This window comes from Alexandromys fortis, unplaced genomic scaffold, assembly GCF_014885135.2.
Source record: "Alexandromys fortis isolate MF-2015 unplaced genomic scaffold, M_Fortis_MF-2015_v1.1 scaffold_14, whole genome shotgun sequence".
NCBI classification, from domain to species: Eukaryota; Metazoa; Chordata; class Mammalia; order Rodentia; family Cricetidae; genus Alexandromys; species Alexandromys fortis.
In genome coordinates, this window is record NW_026067910.1 from 4,798,137 (window position 1) to 4,819,451 (window position 21,315).

At 38.7% G+C, this 21,315-nt stretch overlaps 1 protein-coding gene across 1 annotated transcript in view; it reads right to left on the reverse strand.

Moving 5' to 3' along the window:
- Nucleotides 1–388: 388 nt before the first annotated feature.
- Frk (fyn related Src family tyrosine kinase) overlaps nucleotides 389–21,315 on the reverse strand; it is a 104,661-nt gene continuing 83,734 nt past the window's right edge. The window contains exons 5-8 of the mRNA XM_050137992.1: nucleotides 13,565–13,723; nucleotides 5,419–5,600; nucleotides 3,356–3,521; nucleotides 389–2,974 (exon numbers count right to left, since the gene is read on the reverse strand). Coding sequence (XP_049993949.1) covers nucleotides 2,766–2,974; nucleotides 3,356–3,521; nucleotides 5,419–5,600; nucleotides 13,565–13,723 — 716 coding nt within the window. The 3' untranslated portion in view covers nucleotides 389–2,765. The remainder of the gene's footprint in view (nucleotides 2,975–3,355; nucleotides 3,522–5,418; nucleotides 5,601–13,564; nucleotides 13,724–21,315) is intronic.

Here is a 21,315-nt window from a genome sequence, read left to right on the forward strand (position 1 = left end):
ACACGAAAAGAGCTTGGCTACAATTTATGGGAAGTAGCTTCAACAAGAGCTGGCTCATTGTGGAAAACTGAACCTATCTTTTTCCTTATCCTTTTATTCTATACAGGGAGTGAAATTTATGTCAGTTTTAAAAAAATCTATTACTGTTTCTCATAACTGAATCCATTATTTTTCTCCATGATCCATCAGGGTAAAGACAGGAATAATAGATTGCTTTGACAGAACCTTGAACATAAATGTCCCCAAGAATCCAACACGGCGAGTTTAACAAGTTTCACATGTATTAAAACAGGAAAGGATAGCCACTTTGTTTCAAAACAGGATCTTACTACAAATTTATTATTATTATTATTAGCTACCACAAAAAAAGTACATAGCATTTAATTATGTCAGAAAAAATAGAAAATAGTCCTTTTATTATTATTATTTTAACCAACTAGTTGTTGAAAATCTTCTCTTTGCTTAGATTAGACTAGATAACTGGAAGTGAATAATTGAAGTTATTTCATTCCATCCTCTGTCATCTGATTAAAATGTTAACTCTTACTTCTCTTAGTGCTTATACAGTTTTTAGCTCCACGTGATGCAGATGAAAGTCTTCAGAAATGCTTGAGATGTACATAGATTAATTCCAACAGTTAATGCCTCTTAAATGGTTTTGTTAATGGACATCTATCCATCCACTAATCTCTAACTTTATTTGAATAAACAGCTTGTCTTGAAGAAGATCATATCCCAGCTTCAATGCAGAACTTCTTCTAAGCCATTCAACACTCAGCACTCACAGTAACTGTACTGTTTGTTGTTCAGACTTGAACATAGGACTTATACTTGCCATCAGCTTCCTCCCCTCAAAAGATGAGAATGTGTTTATGATAATATTTTTATGGATAATGCCTAAAAGTGAAGCCACGTTTCTCTTGTTAGCTAAAGTAGAACAAGGAGCCTAAGTGACTACCAATGGGAATCTGTGACCACAGGAACACAGACCACAGACAATGCTTGTGGTAGACTGGAAAGTTTGATAGGGTTTGAGTCTTATGTGGCGTGATGGCTAGCTACACTTGGCGACTGGACACAACCCAGATCACCTGGTAAGAGAAGTTCAATGATATACTGTCTATATTGGACTGGCCTGTGGACATGTCTGTAGAGAATTGCCTTTGTTAAGTTAATTGATCTGGAAAGATCCACCCTATTATATGACACACTATTCCCTAGGCAAAGGGTCCCAAACATTTTAAGAATATAGAATTTGAGCTGAGCACAAGCAAGCAAATGAGCAAGCCACATATGCATGTACTTATTTCTCTCTCCTCTGAGCTGTGGATATGATGTAACCAACTGCTTCAAACTCTTGTCATTGTGACTCAAAAACACTTCCTTCTCTAAGTTGCTTTTTGTGAGTGTGACTTTTACCATGGCAACATCAAACTGCTTATGGTTAGTCCCTGATGATTTGCCCCCTAGTTTCTCGTTAAAAAAAAAAAAAAGAAAAAAATGATTTTTCTTTTTTTAATTGTCAGCAGATTTTTGTGACTATCAAGATATTCTCTTCTTTCTTAAAGAAGGATAAAAGGTAAACTTGATATACCCTGTTTCCTTTTGGGAAATTCATTCAGTGCTGTGCATTAGAAGGTCTGGAAATAAATAAATCTGACGTTGACATCACTTTAGGCAGAATATCTGATACACTAAGAAAACAGAGACGTTCTTACCAAGGTTAGAAAAAAATTAAGAAACTAAAATACTTCCTGTTCTCTACAGACAAAAGGTATAAACAATTCAGACATTATCCCAAGACTCAAGAGCTGAAGCAGGACATAACCTGCTGTGTAGCCAATTTAAAACTAGCCTGTGCACCAAAGGAACTTGTTATTCTTACTGAAAACGTGGCAACAATCATCCAGCTCTCCTCTGGCTTTCCTAAGCCACATATCTATTTCTCATACCAGGTGGTCAGCATGGTGGCTCCCTTATATCCCCAAACATAAGCATTCATCAGCTCTGCAACCTGATCCTGACACCAAACAACTAAAGCCAATGCAGACAGTTCTCTGATGACACATACTGAGGTATAGAAAAAAAACGCCATCATTTCCTTCTACAAAATGAAAAAGATTTTAATTCTTTTTCTCAACAGCTGCTTCATTTTCTTATGCATAGGAAAAATATGTGCAATTACTTCAAGTACAATCAAGTCATTTAACATGGCTTTGCCATCATTGTAGTTATAGGATATTTTAAAAGAAAAGGGGGGAAAAATCTCAAAGCACAGGTCCTGCTGTGCGGCAGAGCAATCAAATTCCTTCATAATAGCAGCCTGATGGGATTCAGCAATTTAAGGAATAATGAATAACTCGTCTAATCAGTAAACAGGAAAATGCTACAACCGTTACTGAGTAAAAACTATCATCTGTTGATTCTCTTGATCGGCATTTCCAACAATAAATAGAAAAGTGAGTAGTTCTTTAAAGGAAAAATAACTTCATTTCATGCGTTTAGTTGTACGAGGCAGTGAGAAAATGACATATCATATTAGACTGTCCTGCAGTGTGCCCTAGTCAATAAAATACAGAGATAATCTTTTTAAATGTATAATACACAGCTGAGCTCACCCTATCACCTGAATAGGTCAAAATGAACTGATTTCACAGTTGGTTTATAAGATTGTATTTCTGGAGAGATGATTCTAATTTTTTTCACATCTTCATTATATTTATTCTTTTTCTTCAGTGTTCATTCTATGAAGTTATAAATCATAGTTACGAAATTATATTTGTATCTGAATATGAAGAATCAATTTCAATGTAGTCTTCAAGTTGCCTATACAAGGTCTCAAATTTTGGCCGCTGCTTAGGATCTGCATCCCAGCACTTCCGCATGATGCTGTAGAAGTTCTGTGGACAGTTAAGTGGTTTCGGCAGTCTGTAGTTTTGATTCAACATCTGAATTACTTGAGCACCTGTCATACCTAAGAAACATATAAAAGAACAAAAAAAATGGGCAATCAGAAACTTCAATTTATAGACACTAAACTCTGGGATACAACACAAATTCTTTCCCTTAATAGAGCCATGAGATCTACCATCCACTTCCCAAGATGTAGACATTAAACTAAAACCCGCAGAAAGTAATGTCTATAAGGCTGCAATTCAAGAGCAAAGGAGAAGAAAGCAATAAACCACCTCGTTAATGCAAATTATCGCCATCAAATTTTATCTCTCGAGCTCCTACAGGCACATGGTATGGTCAGCCTCATAACTCTGCCCTCTAAGTCTGGGCAAAGCAGTTAAAGTCACATCTACGCAAGTGACCTGCAGCGGAAAAGCCCAATTCTGAATTAATCACTTACCACTGTAAGGCGTTTTGCCGTAAGTAATGATTTCATAGAGAAGGATTCCAAAAGACCACACATCAGACTTAATGCTGAATTTATTAGTACGAATGGCTTCAGGTGCAGTCCACTTCACTGGCAGCTTTATTTCGTGTTTAGATTCATAGATGTCTTCATTATCTACCTGTTAATGCATCAAGGAATCAAGCCAAGTTAATGATTTGTTGTGCTGCCCTCATTTATTTATAACCTGTTTCACATGAAAATTTACAGGGAAATATTCAATTTGAGCTTAGGTAAATTTCTATTACAATATAAAATATTATGAACTGGATATATAAAATTAGAAGAGTCAGTGAGACATCATTAGCAAGATGTTTCTTGAGAACTTACAGTGTGCACATAATAGCCATGGGGGAACATCAATCAATTGCATGCAGGAGAATTGTGGTGATTTGGATTTACATCAATCCTTTACAAATTTAAAAGGAGGAGAAGGAGGGGAAAGAAGAAAAAAGAAAAAAGAAGAATGAGGAGAAGAAGAAAAAGATGAAAGAATGCCTAGTTTCTTTTGCTGCTAGTACTGAAGAGCTCCTAAGGCTAGAGAGATGGCTCAGCAGTTAAAAGCATTGTTGCTCTTGAAGAGAACCCAGGTTTGGTTCCCAGCACCTATATGGTAGCTCACAAATGTTTTTAACTCCAGCTCTAGAGGATATGGGGCATTCTGGCTTCTGTGGGTACTGCACCCATGCATATGAGGCACAGACATACACACAGGCAAAAATATGCATATACATTAAATCATTTAAACCAATTGCTAATACCAAAAAGCAGTATTTAAATAATTTAAATTAGTTTAACAACATAGTGTGTTTCTAATTAATTTCTTAAAAAAATGATATGAAAAGAAAATCTTTACCTGTTGTGTTTCATTTCTACGTTCATATTTTTCGTGGATGATTTGGAAATCTAAAGTCCAGATGTAAATGCTTCCTATGGTGGCATTTTATTGTTGTCTTTGGATTAATATTACACAACGGGATGAGTATGGGGAAATGAAACCCCAGCAGTTCAGTTTTGGAAAGATGGATCAGTGGGCAAACTAGTTTCTGGACAAGCATGATCCCCAACACCCTCATAAAAACCAGGTGATGTGGTGCTGGCCTGTAACGCCTGTACTGAAGATGAGGAAGCAGGTGGGTCCTGGGGACTGGGTAGCCAGTCAGTCTAGCCAAAATGATAGCTACAGGTTCCATGAGAGACCCTACAGCAAAACATAAGGTAAAGACCAGTTGATCTCAATAGGTTTGGAGAGAAAGGAGAGAGAGCGAGACACGGGGGGGAGGGGAGAGAAGGAGGAGGAAGAAAAAGAGGAGGAGGGGGAGGAGGAGGGAGGAAGGGAAAGAGGGAGACAGAGACAGACAGAAAGAACTTGGAGCATGAAGTGGAGTGGTAGAGTAGGTAGAAGATGGAAGATCTGGGACTGTTTGGGGGAGGAGATCAATATGAACACACAGTTTCTGATTGCTGCAGAATCATGGCAGCATGGCTTCGATGTATTGTCAAATGAGAAAAGGTAGATACAGTCTACTGCTTTCTGTGAGAGATGTGTGAGAATATGTAGGTGCTGCTGGTAGTATATAAAAAATAGACCATAAATTCAACCACAAACTTAATTACCTATTTATTAATCTACCTGATCATTGTTTTTCCTTCATTGCCCCACCTTTTTGAAGAAATAGAAACAGAAAAAATATACTGTCTGTAAGGTCCTGGAGTGCTTGCCTTTATCAATGGACTGTAGATGAACAACATGGCTATGTTTATTTGTTTTGTATATGTGGCTTTGTTACTCTTGGTACAGTTATTGCTTTGAAATAGGAGTCTCACTGAAATTCAAAGTCTAACCTTGAACCTAAACTCCTCTTGCCTCCCCCTCTTGAGTGTTGGGATTCCAAGTGTTTGATACCACACTGAGCTAAGAAATATAGTATTAAATAATAATCATGAACTTAATGGTCTATTAACCTGTTTGGTATTTAACATACTCTAAGAATTAATGGAAAAAAAAGTAAATCTACCTTAAAAACTCTTGCAAGTCCAAAATCTGCTACTTTGTAGATATTATGTTCACCAACAAGAACATTTCTTGCAGCCAGATCCCTGTGGATGTAGTTTTGGGACTCCAGATAGGCCATTCCAGAGGCCACCTGTGCCGCCATGTCTACCTGTTGAGCCAGATGGATTTTTGCCCCACCGTCATCTAAACAAAAGGAAAATGAGAGATTATCTTGTAAAACACTGAACTACCAAAGTGAATTCTGAGAATTCTGACACATCAATCATATGTGATACGACACCAATCTACCAGGAAAACACCATCCCAACACAGGTGCCGGTTTGTGTGTTTTCAGAATCACACATCGCTAACTTGCCTCTTCATGGAAACTGTCATTTGGGGACTTCTGTCTTTTTAAAAGTCTTTACAGGATAGAGAAATGGCTCACTGGATGAGAGCCTGAATTTTAGATCCTCAGTACTTAAATTAAAAGTTCTGGTTATAGTTGCAAATGTTGCAGATGCCTATAATCTCAATGCTGGCGGGGGCAGGGAGGACAGAAAGACCCCAGATGTTGTTGGCTCACAATGAGTAAGCTCCAGACTCAGTGACTCTGTCTCAAATAATAAAGTGGAGAGTTATTGAGGAAAGCACTCAATATTGACCTCTGACCTACACACACAATAGATAGATAGATAGATAGATAGATAGATAGATAGATAGATAGATAGATAGATAGAAAGAAGGATGGATGGATGGATAGATAATAGATAGATAGATAGATAGATAGATAGATAGATAGATAGATAGATGATNGATAGAAAGAAGGATGGATGGATGGATAGATAATAGATAGATAGATAGATAGATAGATAGATAGATAGATAGATAGATGATAAATAGATAGATAGATAGATAGATAGATAGATAGATAGATGCATATACACTGAATTTTATAAACAGGAAAACACACTGCATAGTTTACTTTATTCATCATACTCATGAAATAGCAACAATCTGACTAAACCAAAGAAAAGTTTTCATTCTTTCACCATATTTTTTTTAAAATTAGATCACTGGTAAAATTTAAGGATTTATCACTTCTAAAATGTACACATCGCATTTACACCTACATGCATAATGCATTTTTAATTTCCTTTCATAGCTTGCTATTCTCAGATATGTTATACAGCTCTCCAGATACAGACATACCTTAAATGGACAGAAAGCCACCTACTGCTCAATTTACATAACTAAGTACAGAAATTTACATAGTGGAATAGGCTTGCTCATTAGTAAAAGTGTCCAGTGCTAGCTTTGGAAACTGAAATTTTCTAAGTCATCCTCAGGCTAAGCTACCACACTGTTGGCAAGTACCTGCAGACATCTAGAAAACTGGGGTTATTTCACAAAAAGGCATACTCCTGTTCTCCTTGCCTCCCTAAGTCATATAGTTGGCTGGATTTGTGATCATTAGGTTTAAGCATAAGCCCCAACTTCAGAGAGAGTTATAGCACAGGAGGTAGGGAGACCGATATAACACCAGGGTAGCAGATGTGATGTCAGGGTTACTCTTCGTATTGCGTTGTAACATTAAGCAATATGATTAACATCCCTGTACTTTGGTGTCTCCAACGTATCTACTGTTAAAATAGAATTTCAAAGGAATTAATATGTGTAAAGCACTTTGCACACTGTCAGGTACTTAAGAAGAGCCCAAGAGATCCTAGATGTTAATATTATCATAGCACCTGTGCGAAAGTGAAGCAATTTTAATTGCCCAGTGATATATGTGAATTACCCTTGTGAAGTTGGCTGAAAGAAGATAAGCCTGTGGGCCAGTTAAACTTATAAATGTAATGGTTGTGTTAATGAGTCTGTTAGGTTCCTAGGAAGAAACACTTTTCATGAGAACATCAACATTGAGAGTCAGCAGGGAAAATTAAACCTTCAAGAAAACTGGGAAGGATCAACCAAAAACAAGAAAGATAGGAGTGTTGTAACAAGTCAAAGGCCTTAAGAGAAAACTACCATCACAGTCAGATGGGATAAATTTAATCTTAGTTAGATTAGATAAATCTTCAGTTCTAACTCTTAAATCTCCCTCAACTTTGAAGCTACAGGAATAAATTTCATAATGTAAAGTCACGCAAAGAGAAAAGTCGAAGTCCTCATGTCACTTCTTAGAGAAAGACACCTAAAGAGCAATTTATCCATATGAAAAATAGTTAATTTTGTATGCAAAGTTACAAAAGCTTTAAATTGTATGTTATAGTCTCTAACATCAATTGCACAGTTGAAAACAGAATGTTATCATGAAGATTAAATAAAGCGCAGCATAGACAAAGCATCACGTTCTGATGGCCACAGCGCCTACCTTTTGATATCAATAAGGAACTAAAGGTATAGGGAATAGGAGATGCGGATGACTAGCCAACGGCTCCCACTGACCCTTGCTTCCTAGGCATCATCCCCTTCCCTTGGGCTGGGCTGGACCAAGTTACACATTTAACTGATGCAATATGGAAAAATTGAAGGCACAAAATTTCCAAGTAGTCACAAAGGGCTGTGGCTCTGTCGCAAGGATGCTCCCTTGCTTTCTCACTTGCCCACACTACTGTAACAAGCTGCCAGGTTATGAGCTGTCCTGTGTGATAAAGAGAACAGGACTGCCTCTCACCAAAACCCAGCAAGGAACTGATTTCCTCAACAGCTCAGGATAAGCCAGCTCCTACCAGCAAGATGAGCTGGTTTGGAAATAGATGCCACCCTGTTAGGAGTTTGAGATGATTTGGGCAAATGCTGACACCTTTGCCATGATTCCTAAGCTCTGAAACCCAGGGAGTTCCAACTGCATTCCTGACTGTCTTCGTTAGCATCGTTATTGCTGGGACAAAAAAATCATGATCAAAAGCAACTTGGAAGAGGAAAGGGTTTATTTCACCCACAGTTCCCTATAAGATTTCATCATCAAAAGCAGAGAGGGCAGGAACTCACACAGGGCAGGAACCTGGAGGCAGGAGCTGATGCAGAGATCATTGAGGGGTGCTGATTACTGGCTTTCTTCTCATGGCTTACTCAGTCTGCTTTCCTATAGAACTCAAGCCCACCAGCCCAGGGATGGCACCTCCTATGATGGGCAAGGCCCTCCCCTATCAAACGTGAATTAAGAAAATACCCTATAGGCTCCCTCCTCTCAGATGACTTTTGCTTGTGTCAGGTTGACATAAAATAAGCCAGCACACTGACCACAGCAAGTGGCATAATGAATGTTTGCAAGGTAACAACAGACAACTAATACAGGCTGGGGGAAAATACCACTGCTATCCATGACATTAAAGCAGAAGCCGTGACCTCAGACAGTCACTTTAAATGGGTTGCTAACCTTCTCGGGCCTCTTTCTTTAATTGTTAACTAAGAATATTTGCCTCATAAGATATTTTTAAAAATAAGCTAAGTTCATGCTTGTAATAATTTGGATAAACACCTGACACAGAAAGCCGTACATCTTTTTAAAAAAAAAAAAAAAAGAAATCATGTACATGTCCTCCCCTGTTATTACCTCAGACATCCGGTTTCCAGCAAATCACCTAATTGTGTGCACAGACCAAACACAAACTGCTGCTTCCTGTTGTGTCTACTTCACAGGGCTTTCGACTACTCTAGGAACAGGCTGTAGAGTAGACATTCTAATCCAGGCGTGTTTGAGGCTGAGCTGCTATGATCCCAGAAGCTGTTTTGTGCTGCCTGCCTAAACATGCCTTGCCTGTGCCTCTAAACACACAAGAGTAGAGGAGGATGGAGAAGCTCCAGGCTCCTGAGGAGCAACAGTTCTGCGCTCCTGCTTGACTGAGCGGGGCACTGATGGAAATAATACACCCGCAGCTTCGGTCCACTTCGGCAAACAGTGCGTGAAAACCACCAACCACACATGGGAACCCAACTTAGAAAAACAGAAAATGTTTGCTACTCCTTAAGGTGTACATAGATTTCTGATATTGCTAGGATTTTTTAAAAATATTTATTTATTTTATTTATTTATTATGTATACAACATTCCTTCCATGTATGTTTGTATGCCAGAAGAGGGCACCAGACCTCATACAGATGGTTGTGAGCCACCATGTGGTTGCTGGGAATTGAACTCAGGACCCTTGGAAGAGCAGGCAATGCCCTTAACCACTGAGCCATCTTTCCAGCCCCCTATTGCTAGGATTTTTGTAAATATTTATTGAGAAAAAAGGAAGTTCAACATACTAAATCGAATAATGATATTTCCTTCCCTCTAGTTTCAGAAAGATGTTATTAGTGAACTATGTATGTAAGTCCACATATTTCACTGTATTACCTGAATTGCCTGAAATATCCAGTTTTCTTAAGTGCTTTTTTTATTAAAGGGCCAATAAATCAGTCATTAAGTATTTATTCTGCCCCCAAATGTCACATTATTCACTTTATGACTGTGCATACGGTTGTGTTTCACATGACTCACAAAAGCTGTGGCCGAACATTGGAAAGAACACCCCAGCTCACACTGATCCTGTTTGTCACATAAACTGTCTAGTGTCAGTCTATAAGAAACCTGCGTAACTCAGAATGTCCTCAAAATATATCTTCAGTAGAAAGCAATATAAAGCTAATATCTGTCATAGCTTCTTTTATTTACAGCCTGTATAAATGCCCATGTTTGTTTAAGTTTCTGTTACTGGGTACAGTGAAAGCAAGAGGCCGCTTTTTTCCCTGAGTTCTTATCAGTAGAGCAATTCAGCTGCTCACACTTGAAATCAGAAATCCGCCTCCCCATCTTCCACTTCAGTGCCGTTAAGCGACACTGTCACACAAGAGAAATGCTGCCACTTTGTCATTGTGTGAATGTGTAGTCTTCATCCTCCCCTTCCTTTGATTAAACATGCAAGCTAAGAATGAGAATGTTCATGTGTTTAGAGCTTTTTTTAAACAAGCCAAGTAAAGAAAATGGAGTTCTGAAATACATTCTTCTACAACGGTGATTCCTCCCTCCTTTACGCTGATGGTTGTTTTCTCATACGAGGATGCAAGTCTGCCACTACTCTCTTGCATAAAAGCTTTTAATTTTGATTTCTTTCATTACTATATTTATTGAGATATCTGACTGACATGAAATTTGGTACTTTAAGATATTCTTTTTTTACAAAGTATATTTAATAAAAATGGTGTATATTTTAAAAATAACAACTATCCGTAAGATATATAGATATGTATATATAGATATAAATATTCTCAATGCTAAAGTATTTTAATAGGCTTCTCCCATTTTGAAGAAAGTCATTACCAAAAAAAAATCAGCTAAGATTAGAGACTACAATGATTGCTATATAGAAAAAAATGTGCATGTTTTTCCAAACATACTTTACACTGTGATCCTATTACAGAGGGCATGGGAAGTTTTCATCAACAATCCCAATACTGCAAGATTGGCTAATACACTTTTCTATTATGAAGGACTCACTAGCCTAAAAATCCCCTAAGGTCACAGTACTTCCATAACCACCATGCATCAAAACTAACGCAAAGTTCGCAACCTGCAGTAGTTTTCTTCTTCAGAGGAAATCTATTGCATACGATCACTGAAGAGTCTTTTGGCTCATCAAGAGGAGCAAAATCCATTCAAGCTTATTTTATTGAGGTTTTACCTCTTTATTGGTAGAGACTCAGATGTAATAAATACACATCTATTACTCCTCATATCCACAAAATACCTTTGAACATGAAGGCCTTAGTAAATTTGCCCCTGGTGGACTAATCCAGAAGACAAGATTCATAACCCTTAGTAAACCACATCAACAGGCACAAGAGACTCTTAAAGTCTGAATTTTCAGTGTACCAACTAGAGCTTTTCCAGTTGGTGCCTCAGCCTCAAAGCTAAATGATCAGCCTTATTAGCTTACAGGTGATCTCAACTCCAGTCTTCAGACAGTCACCATGTGTTAGCAAACATGCCCCTGTGCATCAGACATTGCTCCAACACTGAAATGGAGACAGTTTCCAGTCCTTGGGGGTTATGTGTAGGAGATGCTGTACATAAGCTACATAAACAAATCAGTAATGTGCTCAGATGATTAACAACTATGGAGTTAAAGCAGAGAAGAGCAACATGAAGAACCAAGAGAGAAATTAGGTTTCAGGACCTCACAGTTGGCCAGCCAACACCTCACTTAGATGGAGACGACTGTGCAGACTTCCAGGAACAGAAAAGCAAGCATGGCCTAGTCCCATCCCCTGGAGGAACAGGCAGAGTACTTACTGTGCACCTCCCTCAGGCAGCCCTGTGCAACCACACTGGAATCCAGACTTCAGTCCTGGCCACTTAAGGGTCACAGCCTAGCGAGCCTCCCCCAGTGAGTAACACTCCTGTCACAGTCCCAGCCCCTACCACCTGAGACTCGTATACCTCCCACAAGAAGCAAGAACCACTCCCACTATGACTTAGTCCCTGCCACCTAAGGACCAGCTACATAATGACACACGCCTTCTATAGACTCCCGAATGTCTGCAGCAAGCACCTGCTACTTCTCTGGAAGGTCTGTTGCTTGCTATGTTCAGAAGCTGCAGCCAGCCCTTGATGAGCTAGCACTACTTCTGATACCTCACTTGCCTGTCACCTGAGTGGCCCTGGGAATGAATCTCAGACACCATTCAACTGGCCCATAACCTGACAAGTTTGGGTAACAGCAAACAGGAATCTAAACAGTCACTCAACAAAGTAGAACAGATACACACACCAAAAAACACTACCAACAACCTCCAAGTGCCCAGGTCCTACCCCAAAATAGGATGTGAGAAATTAACACAATATGTCTTCTGAAAATCAGGTATATCCCAGTAGTGTTCCCCGGGAAAACAACTCAGATGATACACATGACAATGATTTAGAAATAACAATCATATGTATGTTCAAGGAGATCAAGGGGCTACGGATGAACACGGGCATTTAAACACTGAGAATAGGTGACAGTTATAGGAAAATAAACTACAGGAGGAAAACATCTTAGAGGAAATCTCATTTACTGCGAAGTCACAGAATGAGATGAATCAAAAAGAAAAGATAAGGGAGACAAATAAATTAAATATTTAAGTAGGCCTAAATACTGGGAATTCACAATTCCACCTAATGTGGCTGTTATAGGTGACATTTGCAAAGTACTTTCTTGGATATGCTCTGTTCTAGGAATAAGACAGCAGGTATAGAGGCTGAAGCTGATTCTTCTGTAGTGGGCCCACATTCTGAAGCTGCTAACTTTGGTGAGTGCATGCAAAGGGGCTGAGTATATTCTGTTTTTCAAAGCACTGTGTAAGACACCTCATGATCTCTGTTTTCTTCTTATTTCGCAATTTAGAATTCCCAGTTTCTCAAGTTCCTCTTTAAAGCAGAGAATGCTCCTATCTTCCTGAGTCCTTGGTTCCACCATTTTTACCTGCTCATAATCCTATCAGTTTTACTGTGATATTACAAAAAGTCAGAGGAAAGTCTCTGTTTTTAAGGCATAAATTATTCTTTCAGTACTTTTGAACAACTTGTTTCAACACTTACTATTTTATTTTTTATTGAATTATTTGTTTGTGATAAACATTGTGAAGCCCTTTACTATGACTGTAGAAATCAAATGGAACAAAACAACAGTACTATATTTCTTATTTTTAACCTGAAAATACTAATGGTGACTAGCCCTAGATGTAGTTTCAGACACACACACACACACACTCACACACACATACAAACTTAAGAACAAAAAGCCTAGGGTACCTTTCTATCTTTCTCCAAAGCAACCCATGTCCACAAACTCTTCTCTACAGAAAATGTTGGTCCTTGACTAATAATATTCAATTAGTTGGTTGAAGCAAATACACAAAATATCCATTCGCCAGTTTCCCCCACTATACGTAACACTCTGATATGTCTGTTGTGAATGATTTCATCCTTCACTCATAAATAGTTTTCTCTCTTTTGAGTACACAGAACATATTCCATTCCATTGTAGTTGAGCTGGTCAATGTTACAACATTCATCCTTATAGATAAACACATTGTAAACATCCTTTGGGTTATAGACGGCTTGCTAAATTGACATTTATGGGACACTAGCTAAACTAAATTCCTCCTTTTCTTCCCTTTATTAAATCTTCAGCTTACTTTGGAGATATTCCTGTAGACTTCCATTTCTCATCAACTCTGTAATAATATAAATTGGATCTTCTAAAGTGCAAACAGCGTAGAGCTGGATAAGCTTTGGGTGTCTCAGGCTCTTCATTATCTGCGCCTCCCTCAGGAAGTCATTTGGGTCCATTGAACCTGAAACAAGAAGAGGAAGAAATCACTTTATGCTATCGAGGCCATCCTATCCCCACAGCAGCCTGGTGGGTATCACTGAGGTTGCCTCCTGCCTCTCGGGAATATGAGGACATCAATGTCACAAATCTTCAGAGTTATCAGAGAATGGAATCAGTTCAGCCGGGGCAACCTAATTACTACATGTGCCGTTGTGTCAGGGGTTTGCAGTTTATGTGCTACGATGTGTAGGTGAAGAGCAAGTGGAGTCAGGTCCATATGAAAAATGAGAAGACAGAGAGATACTGACAGTGTAATTGATGGCATGAGGCGGGCATCTTCACATGAAGAACGAGTGCCTACTAACACAAACACAGGCAGATGTAGAATGCTTAATTACTCCAGGCAGGGCACTTGGTTTCGGATTCAGAAAGGACTGCACTGTTCTTGGTGTTCAGTGTCCTCTCTGGGGACAGGTGGAGAACACCTTAATACCATGACTTTGCCATGTCCCATTTTGGAGTATGTCATTGTGAAAACATAAGGTATAAGCCAAGTAAGAAATATGTGTGGAGATTTCTAAAAGTGAACAGTTGTATTTTATCAGCTTCTATCTTTAGTGTGAAACTGATACCCAAACTTTTCTCTTGCATGACCCAGTTCCTCCATCAGAGCCCTAAAGGTTTGAGGGCCTAGAGCCTCCTTTGAAAACACATTAACAGTTAAATTGATTTTGAATGACCCAACTCTAACTCATATACAATGTATTAAGGAGTTAATATTAAATAAAATGGAGAAGGAAAGATGCCTGGAGTTTGCATTTCAACAGTCATTTTTAAATCTCCGATTTTTAAGCTATAACATTCCAGAAGTATTACTACAACTGGTCACACCTTGATATCCACTCAGGACATCATTCCACTCATCATCCGCACCAGACAAAGATGTCATGATTGACATCTGAGGCCAGGCATAGATACATATTGTAATGTACGTACTGGAAGGGTTGCACTGTGACCTGTTTGTCAATATGATGTTATTTCACACTAAGCAGTGAAACAGTCTACCCTTCCAAAGTCTAGTCAGCATCCAGGCTCAAACTTGAACTCTGAAACAATGTCAGCTCTACTACTAACTCGCTTTGTAGTCTTAAGCAGGTTGGCTGATCTCCTCTCTAAACTTCAGGATAATAGCAGCGCCCAGCACAGTTGAACCCAATAGCTGCTGTTACTGCTCCTGCTGCTGCTGCTGCTGATGATGATGATGATAATGACGATGATGGTGGTGACGGCTTTACATACTCTTGGCAAAACCAAACATATCAACTGTATTTATTGTTAGCTGAGGAGAAGAGGAAAGGTCTTAAAGAGGAAGAGAAACGAATCTGTTCTCGGCTTATCACATATTTTATTTCTGAGCTCACTCAATGTCAACAATACCACTAATCAAAAAGATTAAAATGTGGAATCGTAAATGTGGAATCATAGTAGAAAATTAGCTCAGAATAAAGGAGACACATATGTCATAACAAATCACTTTGTTCTCAGTGGTTAAAAATAACCTATATCAAATATATAGATATAGTATGAACCTCTCTTCAAAAGAAATTAGGAAAAACATATCTGATTTGCGAAGGTTCAAGTGAGAACAGCAGTTATAATCACCATTTAGACAGTTTCTGCAGGACATCTAGACCATTCGCAAGTCAGACTATCTGCAGGAGCTGAAGTTGCTGCAATCTGGAAGCTGCTGCAGCCGAGGGTTGCTACGACCACTCCTTCATGGCCAGGCTTGCTATAGCTGACCAGAAATGGAGTCAGGGAGTCTCAATCTCAAGTCAGCTAGCAATGCAACATTAAATATTAATTTTTGCCTGTCAAAGCCATGTGGGAGTTGATTTCAGGCTCATCTTTATTGCGTGGTAGTCTGCTAAGCAATAAATAGCTGTTAAGATTGATTAATGGCCCCAGTAAAGTGAAGACATTTAACCAATCGCCAAAGCTGTTTGCTGCTATTACACTGTAAATCAATAATAATTATTCCTATTGGGGAGCAAACTATCGTGGCTGTTTTTGGCATAAGAAATATGACTTTTGTTGTTACTGCTCTCTTTTAACCTCAAGAAAGCCTTCTGAAGAGGGCAATGTTAGGAAGCATTACTTGCTGTTTACCTTTGGAAAAGAATAATTAGATTAAACGATAAAGTTTCAATCTCAGTTGCCAACAAGATTGGCATTGAGAAGTACATGTGCATGGTGGCTCTGAAAGTATAAATGTTAGAATAGGTATCCTCACTGACAGTCATTGGGTGGCATCTAGCCACGTACAAGTGTCTCTCGGATGTTTCACCTTGCAGAAGTAAACACTGGAAATGAATTCTTTGTGTTTAAGCCTGAGCTTTGAGAGCAGCATCTGTCAGCAGCTAGAAGACAGCACTTGGTTAAGAATTTCTGCATAACCATTGACTTAATATGTCCTCCTTAAACTCGACCCAGAGGACCTGTTATGATTCCCAAATCCCAATGAGGAACTGTAGAAAGTTTAGTGAACTGTGCAGTGGCATAGAAGGACAGAGGGACATAGCCAAGTTTGAACTCGGATTTACTTAACCCCAAAGTTCTTGCTATTATCTGTTATACAATCATACCCCAACACTGTCAGTTCACATCACTCTTAGTATCTCAGTTGGTTTTCTTCACAATGCCTCATGCCACAACCAATATTTAACACTTAATTTGATTGTCAAGTTAGATCCAAATAACTGCAAGTTATTTTCTAAGGAAGCTGATAGCTATCTGAGATGGTGATGCAGGGGAATTAAAAGGAAAAGGGCGATCTATATTTCATTCTTAACTACAATTACTTTCTAAAGCGGCACAATCAACATAGAATACAACATAACTTCTTAAATCTTACAATAAGATTGGGTGATGTTACCCTTGTGCCCAAGTCCATGTTGATTTTCGTGTGTAGATTTTGCATTTGAAGATGGCAGTCATCAAAACCCAGCATACAGAAATAAAACTGGAACTAAGTTTCCTCCACTTGTTAGTTTTCAGAGTGTTGGGGATGGGAGAGGGTGCAGCAGCAGCGCAGGCTGCTAAGAGAAAGAAGCCATCATTGGTCTTTCTCAGCCATAGACTCAGTGTGCTACAATGCTGAGCTGCCAGGTAAGATGTGCCCACTACTGCAATAGTGGCCAGACTACTATGGGGATAATAAGATACTCTTTAAAATTAGATTTGAGGCTGTTTCCATGGGAGAAAATCCATGGCTGTACTGGGTACAGTCATAGACCCTAGAGAGGAACCTACTGCTCTTGTTTACTAAATGAACATGCGGTCAGATTGCCTTCCAAATATTTATGTTTGTGCCCCTAGATTAGTGCTGCTCTCAGATACAGGGAAGCTTCTTTTTGTAGTGGGTTGTAGTTAAAGCAGAGACTCATAAAATGTCAAAGGACTGAGGATTAGTGACTGTTGAGAGGTCACACCTAAACAGGACATCCATATCACCCTCCACACCAGGGTTCAAGGAGATTCTAGAAGAGGAAAGAAAGAGTGGATGAAGGCAGGAAGCCTGTGAACCACTCCACTACCTTATAAACATGGCGTGGCTGTTGCCTCACCCATGAACTCACAGTGACTATGGATACCTGTTTAAGACCTGCTCATGATTGGGCCTCTCAATATCCTATTATGTATGGAAAAGCTCACAAAGCTCCACCTCTTCCTGGGGAGCTATTACTGTCTTCTGGAGGAGAAAGAATAATTTTCTTTAGTGGTGTAACCACTGGTACATTTCCCGTGTTCCAGGAAATATCACCCATACTTTTGCTAACAATCCTGATTAAATGAGGCTGACCATCACACACAGACACAAAAACATACACACACACACACAAAAGACTTGAAACTAGGAGAGGTGCTTGTGGAAAGAAGAAATGATTCAATGGGAGTAAAGAGGGAAATAAGAACTTAATGGAAGATGTGAATATGATAAAAATACTTTATGTACATGTATGAAATTACCAAAGAATATACCAAAAAAATTTTCACAAAAATGTAGTGTCAACAAAAGTAATATAACATTATCAAAAGCTGACAATGAATTTCATAAATGCAACAATTTAGTGTTATATTCAAGATGTTACGTCCAATGTCCCTCAGCTTCTCTGGTCAGTTACTTGGAGTTCTGCAAAGTGTCTTGGCACACAACTGGGGAAGCATGGCACTATACGAACTAGCATCTGAGAAATGCCAAATGTTCACCTCCAGTCACAAGGAGGCCTTTAAAGTTTTTGAGCACTGTGGACTAGGCAATAGTGGAAGTCCACATGGCTCTGTAGTCTAGCCAGTAATTAGGATCCTTGCAATGCTATTAGAGGTAGATATGAGGTGGCCAGAGCCTTGTGTTGTTCTTCCACAGAATGTCACTTCTATGGAGTGTGATACAACAATAACAAATATGGGTCAGAATTTCTACCATTTACTCACGTTATAGTAACAATAACAATATATTTTTTTCATAATTGGCTTTGAACCAGGCATTATACAATGTGTCTCTGCTAATGACCCAATTTAATTTTTGTAATAACTTTCTTAGAGTGGCCTTACCACTATCTTAGCATTATAAAAAGAGAAAAGAAAAGAATACCTGCATGACTAAATATTGATCTTAGGGTACTCTCATTCCACTGCAGGGAAAATAAAGGTGGAAGGAAAAAGATGGTTTCTACATTTTCAAATATGAGGTCTTCTAAACCGTGCAAAAACATTTAATCCAAGCACTCAGGAGGCAAACATATTTCTGAGTTTGAGGTCAGCCTGGCCTACAGAGTAAATTCCAGGAAGTCAAAGCTACAAAGAGAAAAAGCAGTATCCAAAAAAAAAAAAATTTTAAGGTCTTTTAGATGAACCATTTTTATTTTGTCCTTAATCATGTACAGTCTATCTTTAATAAAAAAAACAGTTCTTCTTTGAATAACACTGCTTTTCATCTGATTGTGTTTCTGCATATATATCCCTATGTATGTGGATGTGTTTGCACATGTATGTGTGTGTGTGTGGAAGTTGGAGGCCAGCATCAAGTGCCTCCTTCTGTCACTCACACCATATTTTTTGAAACAAAACTTTTACTGAACCTTAAGTTCACAGATTCAACTCAAATGGGTGGCCACCAAGCCCCAAGAGTCCTAATATGTCCACCTACCCAGTGTACTGCCATACCTGGCTTTACCCATGGGTACTGAGGGTAAAACTAAGGTCCTCATGTTTGTGTGGCAGATACTTCATCAACTAAACAGTCTCCAGCCACCACATCCTGCTTGTAAAGTATGTCTAGTCAGTGATTTTTAAAAAATAAATAAATAAATAAGAAAGAATGATGAAATCCTAACCTTTCAGGGTCTTAAGCTGGGGGTGTTTTAAGCTTCAGTAGCATGAGAGTATACCCTGCCTTTCTATTTTAAAAGCTATCTATACTTTATAGTTGCCTATGGTAGACTGATGGCATCTGCTTGCTGTCAGCACCGGCTGTCCTACGAAGTCTATGGCATTTGCCAATGAGAATTTCTCTCTCTCTCTCTCTCTCTCTCTCTCTCTCTCTCTCTCTCTCTCTCNCACACACACACACACTGGGTGGGGACCAGATGTACACTGCCATCCCTGAGTTTTACATTAGTGCTAAGCATTGGAAACCCGACCTTCATACCCGTGCAGGGATCACTTTCCAGGCTGCACTGGGACATTTTTCCAGCCCCGAAATCTTATTTTTAAAAGGAAAGAAAACAGACTAATAAAATACCACTAAAAGAAATTTATATTCAAGACAACATCTAATTTCTGGGTTTTTGAAAATCGGTGATGATATATAGTTATTCCTCTATTTTGAGGCAACATGGGCCATGTGACAACTAAGTGTGAACCTTAATTCAATCTGAGCAAAACTGAAATACATATGCTATTTAAAATTCAGGCTACAGACATTGTAGCAGGGAAATTCAGTACGTTTTAGTCAGAATAAAGTCACTTTTGATATTATATCATATATTCATATTCATGAGTAGTCAAATTAAATTAAGTATATATAACTGATTTCTATAAGTAATTTCAATTTGCTAGAGTTCCAAAACTTACTAAATTTCATTCTAAATGACCATGAATCAGGGGTTTTGGAAATAATGAGAAATTAATTTTATATTTCTTTTGTTTTCTATGATTTGTCTCATGGAATCTACTGTACTCTCAGGTCTGGTGCCTATAAGTGGAGAACCATACTTGTGCCATTTTCAGTGTGAGTTGCCGTGGGTTCAAAAAATTAAGCACTCTAATAGGTGAACTGAGGAAGATATAAATAAGGCCAACTATAAAGTATAATGGAACCATCCATCAAAAAGTCAGTAGCATCATGATGGAGCAAAATGATTACAGATCCTGTGTTTACCGCTTTGCTGTCATCCGTGCTACTAGACCTAGGGGGAATGTGCACCTGTTAACTGATTAATCTACCAGAACATGTCTAAGAATTGGGGCCCACTGATGTATGAGAGGTACATGTATGAAAAGTATAGTGCAGGTTTAGTGACTGCTTAAAATGTTCTGTGTCTTTACCTTGCTACTGTGTGGATCACACCACAGACTGACCAGCTGCCCCCTTCCCCCTCAGAGCACCTGACTCAGGTGTGTGGGGTATCCCTGTGATCAAGATCTTTGTCATAACCAGGTTCATTTATGTGCAGTTGTTGACAGGTCCAGCTCCATTCTGCCCTAGCAGTGTGGTCTTGTTTTACCCAGTCACAAACAGAAAACAAGAGTGGTCTCATTTTAAAGGAATGTTTGGGGTCGAATAACTTAAAACTTAAAAGAAAAATCTGCCCCATCTCCACCACACAGGTAACATGGTATTCAAATGTATCAAATAAATATGAAAGCCAAGATATTCCAAAACTAGGTTTTTTTAAAAGATAGAAGCTCCAGAAATGAACTTTGAAGCAGAACATAGAAAGAGTTAGGGGCACAAAGACATCTTGTCATTTCAGCGAAAAATACCAGCGTAGAAAGCTGTTTGCTGTTTTATAGATAAACGAATGGGTGACTGAGCAAATTCTTATTTTTCAGCCCGTCTTCTGGCATCATGTGGGTGCAGCCTTATCCCTTCTGATGATAATAATCAGTTCCCACACTGAGTAAAACAATATGACTTCCTCGACTGAGCAGAGGATTGAAAATCAAGAACTCTCTGCCCTAATCTCATTCTGCCAATGATTTGTTCTCTGACCTTAGGCAAAGAATTTCATTTCAGTTTCCTTATCTATAAAATGAGAATAATGATCTTATCTCTATACCCCCACAGGGCTAGTTCTGGTGTCATTGTTCACAAAGAATGACAGATATTTGCAATGTGCAATATATGGGTACTGTATTACAGTATCAGTAATATTAAATCGCCTTGTCAACATATGAGAGACACTTCTCGAGTCACGTTTTCTATCCTTTGCACAAGGATAGCTGCAAAACACAGTGGCTACCAAAACGATTTTGTGGAAAGAAAAATGCTATTAATTCAAGGAGAAAGAATCCTGCACTTAGAAACTGTTTATTTAATTTGACTACCGA